Source organism: Nelusetta ayraudi, unplaced genomic scaffold (assembly GCF_046127955.1).
Source record: "Nelusetta ayraudi isolate G7.1 ecotype Tasmania unplaced genomic scaffold, CSIRO-AGI_Nayr_v1 ptg000048l, whole genome shotgun sequence".
Classification (NCBI taxonomy): domain Eukaryota; kingdom Metazoa; phylum Chordata; class Actinopteri; order Tetraodontiformes; family Monacanthidae; genus Nelusetta; species Nelusetta ayraudi.
Window position 1 is genome coordinate 6384791 of NW_027466098.1, and position 15293 is coordinate 6400083.

A 15293-nucleotide genomic window follows, 5' to 3' on the forward strand; every position below is an offset into this window, starting at 1 on the left:
GGAAAGCAGGCTAATGCGGAGGGTTTGGCCGTTCATTTCAAACATATCCACGTGCGCCACTAACATCAATATTGGATGCAGCATTGCAGCCACACTGGGTCCCCTTCAGTGCTTTTCTGTCTGATATTGCACCACATGTTCATTTCAACAAGTGACACTTGATTCGTGCTCTAATGACACTTGGATAATCGCACCTGCTTTACTGTCCTACTGTCCGCACTTTGTCATTGTTGTTGTCTATTATTTTACTATTTATTCTTTTTGATAATTTTGATATGTTTCCCCAGCTATACTACACAGACAGCTAAGATACCGGAGTCAACTTCCTTGTATGTGTGCGGCAACAAACTTGGCGAAACCATTGCCCCCCCACCCCCGATTTGATCTTTCCTTCAACCAGACCCGAAGTCGTTTTTATCCCAAGTAATGCTGTGGAAAAAGTGAACGGTAGGCAAAGAGCGACACCTGTTACCACCGCCAATCCCGTGTACGCGTAGCACTTGGATCGTTTGTGTTGTATTTTAGCTCCCTCTGCCGGTCACGTTTGTGAACTGCAGTATTTTCTTCCAATTCTTTGAAACGCAGGACTTTGCGACGCTTGCCCGAGCTTGTTGAGTCATCGAAGAGCTGATGCCTGTGATGCAGACTGCCTCTGCGGTAGGGCGTAATATTAGGACTTCGCAGACAGTAGAAGTAATACTTCACTCCTAATACAAACAAATAAGCAATGTTTGTATTGTCGAAATTGTTCTGTCCCATACTGAGTTTTTATTGAATCAGGGCATTGTTGTACAAAGTAGCTACAATTTAATTTCCACTTTCATTTATTTATTTTCTTAATTTTATTGTTCATACTCGCAGAAAGTCTCCGCAAACGCTGCCTTTAGACGCGGTTCGTTTCGCTTTTAAAAACCGTGCGCTTAAACTTCAGCGTTCAGAGCGCGCGCAGCCCTCTGAAGTTCCATTGTGAGGGGATAAAGCCGCGCGTCCTTGTGAGGAGTGGGGGGGCTCTAGACTCCGTGGGGGCCCGTCACTCACAGACGCCTCCAAAATAACACGAGTGGCGGATCTCCAGCTATGCGTAGTATAGATGTCCCAGCCTCCGCCATACGGCACGCTGGGTTAATAATAGGAGCGCGGTCGTCAAGCTATTTCAGAAGGGGGGAGTGTCGGCCCGTTCTCATTGGATCCGTTTTATCCACGAGTTTCGCATGAAGTGCGAGTGGGAGGAGAATTTCCAGCAACGGAGGATATCAAAAATAAACCCCCTCATGTCCAGGGAAGAGCTGAAAGTATAAATACCCCCGATGTGTCCAGACTGAAGAGGTTCTGGTGAGTGGCACAACAAGACTTGACTCGGGTTATAGGGACTTCAGAACATCATCTGACATCAGGCTGCCTCCACTTACCAGACTCACTCAACACTTGGATTAAAATAATAATCATAATAACAGCAACTGCAGCAGCCACAACAACAATCTGATCCGGACATTGCCTCAAGGTGGAAAGGACAAACACTTCAATACACTTTAATCATTAAAGGCGAACTTCAAAATGAAGAAGATGCGCCCCGGTGTGTGTTTGATGACCGTGTTGCTCTTGTGCGTGACGCACGCGGCGCTTTCCCTTCCCTTCGAGTCACAGGATATTGTACCTGTTCGGATAAACGGACGAGTCGGCGGTCGGTTTTGGAAGCGGAGCGAGGAGCAGCCGAGATTCATCCTGAGCGCGTTTGGCAAGGACATGACTCTGAACCTGGTCCCGGACACCGGCTTCCTCGCGCCTTCCTTCTCCGTGCGCCGCGTCAAAGCCACAGACGTGAGCGCCGCGCGCGGCTCCCCGGCCGCTCGGAAGCTCGCGGACCCCCGGAGTCTCGCGGACCAGACCGAAGACGGCGAGGGAGACCTCAGGGGCTGCTTTTACTCGGGTAACGTCGACCGAGATCCCAACTCGGTTGTGTCCGTGAGCCTGTGCTCGGGCATCTTCGGCTCCTTCATCACGGAGGGGAACGAATACTTGATCGAGCCGAAGCTTCGCGGCGGCCTGGGGCCGGACTCCACGCAGCAGCCGCACGTCCTCAAGAGGAGAACCTTCAGCGCGAGCCGCGGCGCCCCCCTCACGTTCGATTACGCGCCCGCCGAGGGCAGAGCGGCGGAGAGGGGCGCGGGAGGAAGCTTTACGCGCGGCGGCGGTGACGCGCGGAGGGGACCGCGCAGGCGACGCTTCGTGTCGGCGCCGCGGTTCATAGAGACCCTGGTGGTGGCGGACTCCAGCATGACCCACTTCTACGGAGATGAAATAAAGGTCAGACTACATGAGCTCACTCTTTCCTGCACACTTGACAGCAACCCAAACACACAATAGGTTCGTGCTCCAGATAAGACCAAAAGCTAGCTTTTGCTCGAAAAGCGTCATCAGTTTTTCCTCCTCCTCCTCCTCCCCTGTCCTTTTCTTAATTTTGTGTGCAAAGGGGTCCAGAGACACCCTCTGTTTTTCTGTGACGCTTCATAAAACATGTCTTGGCAGGGGCAAGTGGGGGAAGTCAGTGGGCTCCCTGTTTTCCACAGGCCCAGAAAGAGGTCAGGGAACAAAAACGTAAGCAATGCTGAAAGACATTCCTCAGGACTTGGTCACAATTTGGCAGCGGAGCGTCAGCATCATCCCGGAAGGCATTTACGAAATGTTGAGAATCGGCGCATTTTGCCAGTGTCACATCGAAAGGACCCGAGGCCATGCTGCGTTTCCATCAAAACATTGATATTTCCAGAGCAAAATCGTTCCCCTTAATGGTCCGTCACATATGATAGTAGTTTCAGCCTGATCCTGAACTGTAGCCCTCCTGAGACCAGAGGATTGCCCAGTTCATGATCCTGACACGATGCAGACCTGCCAAATTCTTGTCTGTTTGTGTTTAACAATGCCCTGAGCTGCCAAACCCAGTCGGCGAGCGCGTGAAAGCAACGGGCTCAGGGGTCAAGTCGGCCTGAAGGACTGGGTGTATATACAGGAGTCTTTTCATTACAAATCTCCAGGATTACGTCTAATCTCACCTGCATTAAACCGCAGCAGGAAGAGAGGAAGTTGCTCAAAGTCCCGAGTAAAAAAAAAAAAAAATCAACATGTGGCTCTGTGGGTGTGTGTGTGTGTGTGTGTGCCCGTGCACGCGGCACATGTAGGGCCAACGCATTCCTGCCAAAGTTGACGGCAGGCGTTAACTCGGTGATAAAAGTCGAAGCGGGTGAAGTGTTCACGTGCGCCGATGAGACGATGAAGCGACTCCTCCCTCTCCCTCGAAAGCGCCGAAAGGCCGGCGTGCAACCGTGGCGACAGCCGCACTTGCGTCCCAACATGTTTAAAGCGCATTCCCAGCCTCTCCTCCGCCTCGGCAGTTGATGGGATAAACAGTTGACAGGCGACACAAGACCTCCATAATGAACAATCACATCTGCTTCTCTCGTTCCCTCCAAAGGCAGCAGCAGCAGCAGCAGCAGTTTACTAGGCAGGGAGGAGACTCCCAGGAGGAGAGCACTGTTTCCTCTCCGGCAGACAGAATTACACACCAACTTAAATGCTAATGTGCATTCAATACTTCACTGATCTTGTGTGTGATTTGGTCAAATCTGGGAGAAAAACACGTTGATTTGTCCTAAATGATGAATCCTTTTCTTCTACCGTTGTTTTACTTAATACTGTCTTTATTCTTCTATGTATGTATGTATTTATGTGTGTATATATATACATATAACATAAATAACAATATATATATGCATATAAAATATATATAATATATAATATACATTTTATACTTCCTTATATTGTCTACACTGTCTTTTTGAACTTTTCTTAAGCATGTTTCTGAAAATCCCATGTCTCCTCTCTCTCCTTTCTCCTTCACAGCACTACATCCTGACCCTGATGTCAATGGTAGCCCAGCTTTACAAGCACCCCAGCATAAAGAACTCGGTGAACTTGGTCGTGGTGAAGATGTTGGTGGTGGAGGACGAGGAGGTCGGCCCGGAGGTCTCCAGCAATGGCGGCGTGGCCTTGAGGAACTTCTGCTCCTGGCAGCAGAAATTTAACCCCCCGAGTCAGAGACACCCAGAGCACTACGACACCGCTATGCTCTTTGTCAGAGAGGTAAGTGTGAAAAAGTACAAAATTGTTCGGGCTCCTTCTTCTTGCAATCTGCAACTGGCATTTTATATATATTTTCTGTTTGTCAGATTTTGAGCACTGACCATTAGTATGGACATTAACCAGTAAAATGATGATGAAACCCTAAATGCTAAAGTATCTTGGATGACACATTATTTTTGGTGAAATGACAGAAGACGGGCGACTGAATGAACACTATAAAAAAAATTGTAGACGGACATCTGCGAGCTCCCGACAAAAACGACTCATACTTCCTCTCAGGTGGTTTGATGGATAATTTTCCAGATGTTGCTTTGTAATCTGGGAAAAATGAACTGTTGTCTGTGCAAATAGGAACCGGAACCAGAGCCATCATTGAGATAAGCACATTTACTTCATCGTTAGTAATCAGGGATTCTGGTGGCCCAAGTTAAGACTTTTTTGGTGGTCCCCAAAACACAACCAGGGCAACAACCAGATTGAACGCCTGCACACAGCTATATGCTAGTGTAAAAACGTCTTGTCAAAATAAGGTACAACTTTTTCTAAATAAAGTGAACACTAGAAAAGTTTTGCACACAACAATAGCTACATGAAATGCTTAAGATAGAGGTCATCGCCTCACCACCATAAATGGAAAAAAAAAAAAAAAATCTTGCAAAATCATCACATCATCATCATACATCATCTCATTAACCACACAACAGATGTCACTGTATCCGAATATTTAAATGATCAAATTAGCACAATAAGACCAGTACATAATGAAATTATATTGTACTCTACAAAAATACAATTAATCACAGGTAGAAAGGAAATAGTGCAATTTGGACATGGAATAGCTCATCATCACACAATTAATAAATCAACACTGCATTCATTACTTTATAACCAGCTTGTCTGATAATGTAATTTGTTTGGCCCTCTTGATAATTATTGCAATGGTCATACCTTGGTCACAACTGAAACATTTCTGTCAAGTTTCGTCACAGACCAAGATAGACTTTGAGAATGAAAGATACTAGAAATAATTTTAGAAAAATTAGTTTGAGAAATTAGCAGCAACGTTCTCAATCAACCACTCAATCAACTTTTATTTGTACAGCGCTAAATCACATCCAAAGACATCTCAAAGTGCTTTGTACAATCAGGGAAAAAAACAACTGGTCCCCCAGAGCAAGCAAAGTGCGACAGTGGCCAGGAAAAACTCCCCTGTGGGAAGAAACCTAGAGCAGATCCAGACTCCAGAGGGCCGTCAAAGTGGCAGACAAAGTTAACAGGAAAGCACTTACAATATGGATGTAAATATATAAGAATAATATATATATATATATAATGTACGTTTAGGCAGCAACGGGCCAAGAAGTGATCCAGGGGGAACACCGCATTTCATTTATAGAGTGGACTTTTAGCTCTCGTAATATTGGCGCATGACAGGAACACTGTGGTTTTAAGAAGGTGGTCAGACCTCTGAAAATACCCCATGTTTGAGGTGAAAAGTTAAACAGAGTGTGGTCAGGGAAAGCTTTTCCATCCCTGTGGGTAAATTAAGGGTTCTCGTATGAGGTGTTTGGGATTGAATAGTTCTCGGTGTTTCCAAACAGGCGGATTACAATTCCAGACCAAACAAGCTGCGGTTTATCAGCGCTCTGAGAAAGACCACCTTCGTTCATCGCCTGCGTTTTGAAACTGTTTGCAGGTGATTCTTCTCATCATATGAGAAGGGGCCCCCAGCTGGTTCTGTATTTGTGATGTTGTTTATCTAGCTATACATTACAATGAGATTCAGTTCGTCATAGATCAAGTCTTTAACGGACATTATGGGAATTGCCATTTCACATTTAACAGTCATTAATGTAACCTGTTTATGGTTACTTCATCTTTTTGTAAAGATGTGTTTTAAAAGATGTACAGCATATGTTTGTTGTTGACAAACCAACTGTCCTACACCATAAAGACTCGAAACGTCCCGGGCTCAGCTCTGTGCTGGGGTCAGGGTTGAAAATGCAACCCGTGCGAGCTGCAGTCGCAAGTCACGGCCGTGGCTCAAGTGCAGCTGGCCGTTCTTGAACACAGACATCACCAGGTGTCACTGAATAAATGTTTTCATTTGTATCTTCCTCATCTCACGCTGCACATCTGTCAACACTATCTGCAGATGAAATTGTGTTTCTCGGGTTTCCGTCCAGATCAATTACAAATGGGTGGTGCGGTGGAACAAGGTGCACAAAAAAAACAACAAAACTTAAAAAAAACATTCAAGCTGTTTTCAAATGGCCCGTTTCAAGCCAGATGTGTTTCAAATCACAGAGGTTTCTGTTGCCTTTTTTTTTTCTTTCTTTTTTTTTTTTTTTAACGAGGGTGAGCCGGAGGAGTAGCCATGGATGCATCCGCCTCCGTCCTAAACAGTCAAATCATCCACTTTAAGTGGAAAAGTTATTTCCGACACACTGCGCCGTTCATTTTCCCACATCAGAGCTCCGGACAGCTGTGCGCAGAGGACATTTACTTTTTTGTGTTTTATGGCGGAAAGAATGAGCAGCATCAAAAAAAAGAAAAAGAAAAAACAAGTGGACATAAATAGACAAAGAATGTTTGCCCTTTAGTGTGATTAATTTACCAGTCGGACCGGGTCGCCCGCGCGCTTTCTATATTTACCACCTGTACAGTGCAGCTGCTTCAACTGAAAATGCAATGAAATAAACAGTTTCCACATTTGGGGTAGTTTTGTCTCGGTGTCAGACAAAGGGCATCACAGTACTCTGTTGTTGCAAATAGAATGTTTATTCACCTCCAGTATCAGTTGAGTGAAATGGTAAAGAAAATAATGATGACTTGAAAGTAATGATAACAAATTGATGCCATTGCTGCTGCTGCTGCTGCTGGTGTCTAGTTTGTTTTTGTAGGTTGGCGTGCTAGTGGGAACAACAGTTTATTGTGTAGACTGTTTTAAGAGCTGAATCAGCCTGGCCACTCTCGCCTTTTCGGTTTGTTTATTTCGTCCTTTCTTTTTCAAAGTAACGCCCCGACGCGTCCAACTTGCCCGTCTGTTTGCGGTCTGAGGTCGACTGTTTGTACGAAAAGACATTTACGGGTTTTTTACTGAAACAAATTTGAGCCCGTTGAAAATTGTGAACATCTGTGCTGTTGCAGGTTTAGAAAACTCACGCCCCTGTCGTGTCTTCTGTTTATTTATTTTTTTGCCGTCGCAGGATATATGCGGTCACAACAGCTGCGACACGCTGGGCGTGGCCGACGTGGGGACGATGTGCGACCCCAAACGGAGCTGCTCGGTCATCGAGGACAATGGCTTGCAAGGTTCCTTCACGGCCGCGCACGAGCTCGGTGAGTGGACGCTCGCGCTCTCGACACAGGACGGGGCGAAACGAAGCTAACTGTTCCAACGGCCGAAACAGGCTTTTTAACGTTGGCGCCCCCCTTTCCTTTTTTTCCCCCCTGCCGCAGGCCACGTGTTGAGCATGCCTCACGATGACTCCAAAACCTGCGAGCGGCTGTTTGGGGACCTGGGTGGAAACTACCTGATGGCCCCGCTGTTCGTCAGCCTCAACAAGACTGCGCCCTGGTCGCCCTGCAGCGCACACAGCGTGACAGAGTTCTTTGACAATGGACATGGTAGGAGATGCTTTTGATTTTTTCAGTGTTTTTTTTTTTTTTTTTTTTTTTTACCCTAGCGTGCTTGAATTTATCAGTGATCAATCCGGCATGTGGAGGCCGTCCCCTAGAAATGTGGATGTCAGCCACAAAGCCCTGGCTCTGCTATTGGAGCTGATTTTGGGGGGAAAAAAAATACACAGGGTTATACCTTTTAAAGCTGGAACCACGGCCAGCCAGCACCGACACCACGTTGACGCTTTCGGCTTCGGATTAAAGATAATTCCTTTTCACCCTCTGCCTTTTCTCCGTCTCTTCCACTTGTATTGCGAACCCCAGCATTGTTTTCTCCCTCACAGAAAGAAAGCCGTCACCGAACTTTCAATTTTCCACTAAGTCACTCGGCGGGACTTCTTTCCGTCCCGCCTCCGGGCCAAGCGCGACAGCTGGTGTCTGCAAAACACAGTGTGTTCTTTATCAGTTCGAAAAACGCCTCCAACGGGGGTGGAAAAAAAAGGAAAGAAAAAAAACAGAAAAATCTCACGTTCCTGCGGAAGATGATTCCAAACAACTGATGTCACAGACAAATCCAGATGGGAAGGGTATTGAACGTAATAAAGAATAATTGCCGGGCTGAAAATAATCTGATAAAAGCTTGGTATGAGATGTTCGAGGGCAGATCGGAATCTCGACTTCAGCTAAATCTGAATTGCTCCGTACTTTAACGTGTCGACCTGAATGTTTTTCCAGTGCCGCACGCGGGGGGGAATCAAGTGGGGTCAACACATTTTACAGGGGAACACAGCGCATCCCTGACTGTCTTGCCATGTGTGTGTGTGTGTGTGTGTGTCTCAATGGATCTGCAGGGGACTGTCTGCTGGACGTGCCCGAGAGCTCCATGCCACTGCCGAGGGAGCTGCCGGGCGTCAAGTACAGCCTGGACGAGCAGTGCCAGCAGATATTTGGAGAGGAGTTCGCTCATTGCCCCAACGTCTCAGACAGCAGCGATGCCTGCGGCCAGCTGTGGTGCCAGGAGGACGGCACGTCGCAGTGCTCCACCAAAAACGGCAGCCTGCCCTGGGCCGACGGCACGCCGTGCGCGGCCAACAGGACCTGCCTGCACGGGGAGTGCGTGTCCACCGAGGAGGTGATGCAGCCGCCGGTAAGAAGAAAAAAACAAAACAAAAATAGAATTTTTAAGCCGGAAAATTGACGAGGTCAGGTAGCCGTTGTGAAGCGCTAGCAGGGTTTTTTTTTTTTAGTGAGTGGATCCCGTTTCTCTCGTTCACCCTGAGACAGTGTGAGCGAGTTTGTAATCATAAAACACACCAGGCAGCGACTGTGACAAGAGGCTCCCCGAGCAGATTGGTGGCAGATGTCTGCATTGTTTTCACACTTGGGTTTTTGTTTTTTTTTTCCTTTCATTTTGCAGAGAATGCTTCGCTGAATATCGCATGCCTGCGTAAGAAGGCGAGCGCTCGACCTTTCCGATACGCCCACCGATCAAACAAACAAATCAGACTTTAAATTTTTAAAATCTAACTTTCCGCAGAAGTGGACCGCGTGAACGCGGCCTCAGGCTCAGGTATTTGCGTGAAATCTAAACATTCCAGGCGCCATAAATGGTAGCTATGCCGCATCTGGTGTCAGCGGATTTTTTTTTATGCTATTCTGTATTAGCTTTAATACGATTTTGCATGATGCATTTTTTTCTTAGCATTTTTCTGTCTGTCTCATTTTACCTCGGTTGCCCTGATATCTTCTCCTTGTGTTATGATTACACATCTGTTTATGAACCCAGACTGGTCCTCTGCTCTGCCAAACCCATAAAACCCTTTTGGAAAGGACGCCCACTTTTCGCGGACACACACTCGCACGCGCACACGCACGCACTCTCAATTTATTCTCTTATTTATTTATTTGCTTGCTTACTTATTATTTTCTCTGCCCCGCGGAGCCGCCGCATGGCAAGGTTCCGCTCGCGGTGAGTGACACATGTGGCGGGAATACGGCCCGAGGCGAACGGCGGCGCGTGCCGAACTTCAACACGAATTTAGTTGCGGTGTGTCAACACGCCGCGTGGCCACAAACCCCAAAAAAAGGCCCAGACTGCGGTTTTTGGGCTGCACAGCTGAGGCTGCCGCTGGCACGCAGCTCTGACCGACCGTTCTTGACTCTCCCACTTTTCCCTCGCTCATGTTTCTCCCCCCCCCCACCTCTCAGGTGGTTGTGGACGGCGGCTGGAGCCTGTGGGGGCCGTGGCAGCAGTGCTCCAGGACGTGTGGGGGCGGGGTGGAGTTCTCCTACAGGGAGTGCACCGACCCGGTGCCCCAGAACGGAGGGAAGTACTGCGAGGGCCAGAGAGTGCAGTACCAGTCCTGCAACACGCAGCCGTGCAGCAACGATGACGGTGAGAGACTCATCAACGTGGTTTCAGACACTGATTCACTCTTTTTGTACCTGCAACTTCTCTTATTTAAGTAAGATGAGCGTGAATTTGTCAGAAGTGGGAAGCAAGGAAGTTAAAATACTTTGTTATTGTACTTAAGTGGATTTTTGAGGTATCTGGACAACTTCTTACTTTTACTCCCTACATTTGTTCACAAATATCTGTACTTTCTATTTCTTACATTGGATAAACATGCTGGTTTGTTAGTTCACTTTCACTATTAATTCACTTATTACATTATAGTCAATGACACAACCCGCTCTGCATATTTCCACTTACGAAACATAAATCGTCCCGCCCATCTCTCACCCCTCACATCACTGCCGTCCACCCACAGTCTCGTCACCTCCAGTATTAACTCACTCCTCCTTGGTGTGAGTTAATACCTTACAAATCCCTCCACAAGCTCCAACTTGTCCAGAAGTCCACTTCAGGTCAAATTCAGAATCAACTTCAAAATTAGTTAAAAATTAAAACTATGCTGTTGTTTAGTTCATAAACTAAAATATATAGATAATATATTAGAAGGAGATTATCTTAGAGTACCTTGGCTTTGGGGTCAATACGTTTTCAGTACAGAGAAAAAAAAACATTGGTTATTGTTAGTGTAAACATCCAAAACTGGTCATAATTATTACTTATTTGGTTGAAAAAACTACTGTATTGAGTGTACCAAAGCTGGTCAAAATGATCCAGATGCTCATGTAAGACCTCTGGTCAGTTCAGTCCAGTTCATCAATGAATGTATTGTTCATCAATGGCATTCAACATTTTTACTTATGTACATTTGTGAACTTCTACTTTGTTACTTTTACTGGAGTAAAGGAGTGAAATCAGTACTTTTACCTTTACCAAAGTGATTTTTTTCACAAGTATCCGTTCTTTTACTTAAGTACAGAAAGCGAATACCTTTGCCACCTCCTGACTTTGTCCAAACCTGCTAAACTGACAATGGTGATTCATAAATCTAATAGGCCGCCCGTTTGTGCTCCGTCTCTGAAATGTAGGGAAGAGTTTCAGAGAAGAGCAGTGCGAGAAGTACAACAGTCCCCACTACCTGGACTACAACGGGAACATGAAGCAGTGGATTCCAAAATATGCCGGCGTCTCCCCCAGAGACAGATGTAAACTGTTCTGCAGGGCCCGGGGCAGCAGCGAGTTCAAGGTGTTTGAATCCAAGGTAACATCCTCGCCCTTGTTTACATTTTTGTATCAACCGCATTTTCACATGTTTGGATCGTTTCCCCTCTATTAAAGCAGTGCAGCTGAACTTTCACTTGAAAGGCCAAATGTTTCCTTTTGAGCATAGATTTATTTTGAATTGTGGCAATTAAAACCAGACAGGTGCTACCGACCTGCTCACTTGTTAAAAGTAAAAGTTCTGCACCCACTGCCAGTTCATAACCATCCACAGACAGAAGCTGTATTGTATTAGGATCAAGTAGGACATCAGTCTACTGCTCAAGATGCAGTAGTGTCCGTTTGGACGCGCTCACAATTAAAAAACATCAATGGCTTCAACTTGTTGCAACTTGTGCATTGCTGCAGGTGATTGACGGCACCACGTGTGGCCCTGACACCACATCGGTGTGTGTCCAAGGCCAGTGTGTGAAGGCGGGCTGCGACCAGGTCATAGGATCCAACAAGAGGGTGGACAAGTGTGGAGTGTGTGGAGGGAACGGGCTGTCGTGCAGGAAGATCACCGGCTCCTACAATAGAGTGACGTAAGTGTTCTGGAAGCATCTCATCAGCTTGTCGCTGCATTGGAAGTGAATGGTTGTATTGCCACTTTCTGTGCACGATGTAAAAAAAAAAAAAGAAATTGTGGGGGGGGGGGGGAATCCCCCTAATGTTGACAGAATGTAATGTAATGTAGAACAACTGAAAGATAAACAAGTTTTAAAAATGCATTTTCAAAGCAAATCACCTGCAGTACATGGTCCTTAATTTCATCACTAATGGAGTTTATGTTCAAAGGCTGAGCTCAACAACATGAATGGGCGAATTAAAGGTTCCATCTGTTCTGCCCTACTTATACGGGACTGTAGATTGAATTCATTATGAAGTTTCAAATTCTCTTAACCCTTCCATCCGACCAGCACTTTTTTTCAATACACTTCATTAAATGTATTCACACTTGTTGTCTCGAGGTCATTTAAACTCCAAAGTCAGCAGCTAGCCAGCTCTTAAAGCACAAAAGCTGAAAATGGGCATGAGCGGACATGTCTGTTTGACTGCTACCAGGAAAAGAAACTAGAACATTGAATGTGGAACGGTACTTGTGGCTGACTGCATGATCATGTTAATGCAGGCAAATCTCCTCGTCCTCTCTGCCTTTGGAAACTGTGTCAGTACACATAAAGCAGCAGCAGCAGTCTCAAGTAATAGCAAACTTTGCTTGGTGCTAATGGCAGACGGTTGCTAATTTGCTAGCTTAATTTGCTGTTTAAAGGGAAACAAAACAATGAAGATGACATACAACGCGGGGTGTGATCTTGCTGGAACCGTCTTTGTCATTTGAGATACTCTAAAACACAGTGTTAACTGTGTTCTATCCTTGTTTGCTCGCTTTCATTTCTCACTGAGACGTCTCTGACATCTCACGTTGAGTTGATTTAGCGTGTTGACTGCTTCAAGATTAAGAGTCGAAGCTAATGACTCCTCAATCTGAACTGAGTTGGGGAAACCTGACCTTGTGACAAACTTTACAGTTAGAAAATTTGGATTTAAATCAAGTTCTTTCTGTTTCCAACTAGTTATGGATACAGCGACATAGTCACAATCCCCGTTGGCGCCACCAACATTGACATCAAGCAGCGGAGCCACAGGGGGATACAGCATGACGGGAACTACTTGGCAGTGAAGAGGGAGACTGGCGGCTACATCCTCAACGGCAACTTCTCCGTGTCCACGGTGGAGCAGGACATTCCGGTGCTGGGCGCCGTGCTGAAGTACAGCGGCTCCTCCACCATGCTGGAGAGGATCCAGAGTTTCCGGCAGCTGAAGGAGGCCATCACCGTCCAGCTCCTGGCCACGGCCGGGGACGACAACCTTCCCAAAGTCAAGTACACCTTTTTCATCCCCAAGGACGTGACTTTCAACAAGTCCAAGGACAAGAAGACCTTGATCTCTTTGCATGTCATTCATCCCTTCGGCGTGCCCGACTGGCTGCTCGGGGAGTGGTCCGAGTGCTCCAAGAGCTGCGGCTCGGGCTGGTCGAGGAGGAGCGTCGAGTGCAGGGACAGCGCGGGCTTCCTGTCGGCCCACTGCGACAGAGGCCTTAAGCCCTCGGACATCAGGGCCTGCGGGGACCTGCCCTGTCCCATATGGCAGATGGGGCCGTGGTCGGCGTGCTCGCGAACTTGTGGCCAGGGGGAGCGCCGCCGCAGCGTCTTCTGCATAGACTACACGGGGAAGACGGTCGAGCCAGAGAAGTGCGACCCCAACAAAGTCCCACAGCCAATCTCCACAGAGTGCCTGAACCAAGAGTGCTTATGAGGCGAACAACGGGAAACCGATGAACTTTCCTCCTACGTTGTTTTGGACTCCGACTGCACCTACCAACCTTGTTGTTGGGTTTAGAAATGGCCACATCGCGCACACACAGGCACGTGGCGCCTGAGGGGTCCAATTGATTGCGAGGACAACGTATGATAAAGTCACCAATGGGTAGAGCATACACACAATGGATAGAAAATTACAAAAATTCAAATACTTGGTTTTGAGAGGTGCGGGGGGGAAATTACCGAGAAAAACCTTAGAATCATTTTTAATCAGGTTGCTGGGTGAGCAAAACCTAACCCCCTGTCATAAGTATGAGAGGAAGCATTTATGCAAAGTTATACAAATGCAGACTCTCTTTTCTGGGGAGGGCTGTGTGTGTTGTCCTGCTCACAAGAGGTCAACAAGCACATTTTCATGAGAAGAGTAAATCAACAGACAATTCCATTTCAAGTATACTGAAAATATCGCAAAAGCATGAGCTTTTGTGGTGTTTCATGATAAAACACTAAGGTGTTTAGCTTCCTGCAATTGACTGGTGTGTTTTTATTAAATTAAGGGCAGCTCAGTTTATAGCCAATTTTTTTCATCTTAAAAAATTCGAATTCCCTTTTTGGTTCCTAACTCCTAATTAGCATTGTTATTAGGTTAGGTGTAAATGATATTTTTTCCTGTAGGGATTATAAAAGTTGTAATTTACTCTGTTACTATTGCGATCTGGTCCAGTTAGAAGTCCCTGTTCTGTGTGCCTCAGCCATTGTTTAATTTGACTTGGTTGTACTCTCCGTGGGTTCAGCGTAAAAAATACAGTTTAACTGCGTCATTGCATTGCTATTTCTTTAAGGGGGGACGGTGGGGGTGGGGGGTGTTTCAGTGGGTGAATGACCTTTGTCCTTTTGATCCGTCCGAGTTACCGTCTGAACACATCACCACGAGACCGTGGTGCCTAAACATCATTTTGTCCTCTTTTGTCGGGATTTAACAACCACTATGGAGAGCTGAAATATTGGTAATCTACCTCAGAATGTGCATGAGATGGCATGTATAGATCCTCAATGAAGGTGCTGCGCGTTCTCAAAAATGATTTTTTTTTTTTTTTTTTTTTTTTAGTCCCAAAAGCTAATTCTAACTCTGATTCTTGGTCTTTAAAGTCAGCTGGCACTTAAAGTGGGACTAGAACAGTGGCATGAAACCTGCTGTTAAACACCAGCACAGTGTAAATATACCTCCGATCGTCCTCCAGACAACTCCTATAACTCACATAAAGCTTTGATCGAGCCATTTACCTGTTACTGAGGTAGGTACTCGGGATTGATGCGTTGGAGTTTAAGCCTCTGGGGAATTCATTTTCTGCCTGTTTGTTCTTTTGTTTTCTGCAGACGTGCCAGAAATGTGATATGTCTGATTTACTTAAAGATATTTGCATTTGCAAACATTTGCATTGTTAAAATATGAAAAAAAAAGAACTCATTCAGTGACAATATCGTTGGGCTTCCGTTATTGAAAGGCCTAGACGGAGTTGTCTGCGTCACAAAGTGGCTTTAAGTGCAACAGCGGTCCAAAGAATTTGCATTGCAAGAAACGCTTCCCGAGAGGT

General features: G+C 46.2%; 2 protein-coding genes across 2 annotated transcripts in view; one reads left to right on the forward strand and one right to left on the reverse strand.

Moving 5' to 3' along the window:
* LOC142895137 (pleckstrin homology-like domain family B member 1) overlaps window positions 1-15293 on the reverse strand; it is a 363501-nt gene that overhangs the window by 67280 nt on the left and 280928 nt on the right. The window lies entirely within an intron of this gene.
* On the forward strand, window positions 1069-13927 carry LOC142895125 (A disintegrin and metalloproteinase with thrombospondin motifs 8-like). The gene is made up of 9 exons (XM_076035919.1): window positions 1069-2304; window positions 3898-4137; window positions 7347-7479; window positions 7600-7767; window positions 8613-8908; window positions 9970-10156; window positions 11203-11375; window positions 11744-11919; window positions 12952-13927. The coding sequence occupies exons 1-9, from the start codon at window positions 1555-1557 to the stop codon at window positions 13691-13693; spliced, it is 2865 nt and encodes a 954-aa protein (XP_075892034.1). The 5' UTR covers window positions 1069-1554; the 3' UTR covers window positions 13694-13927.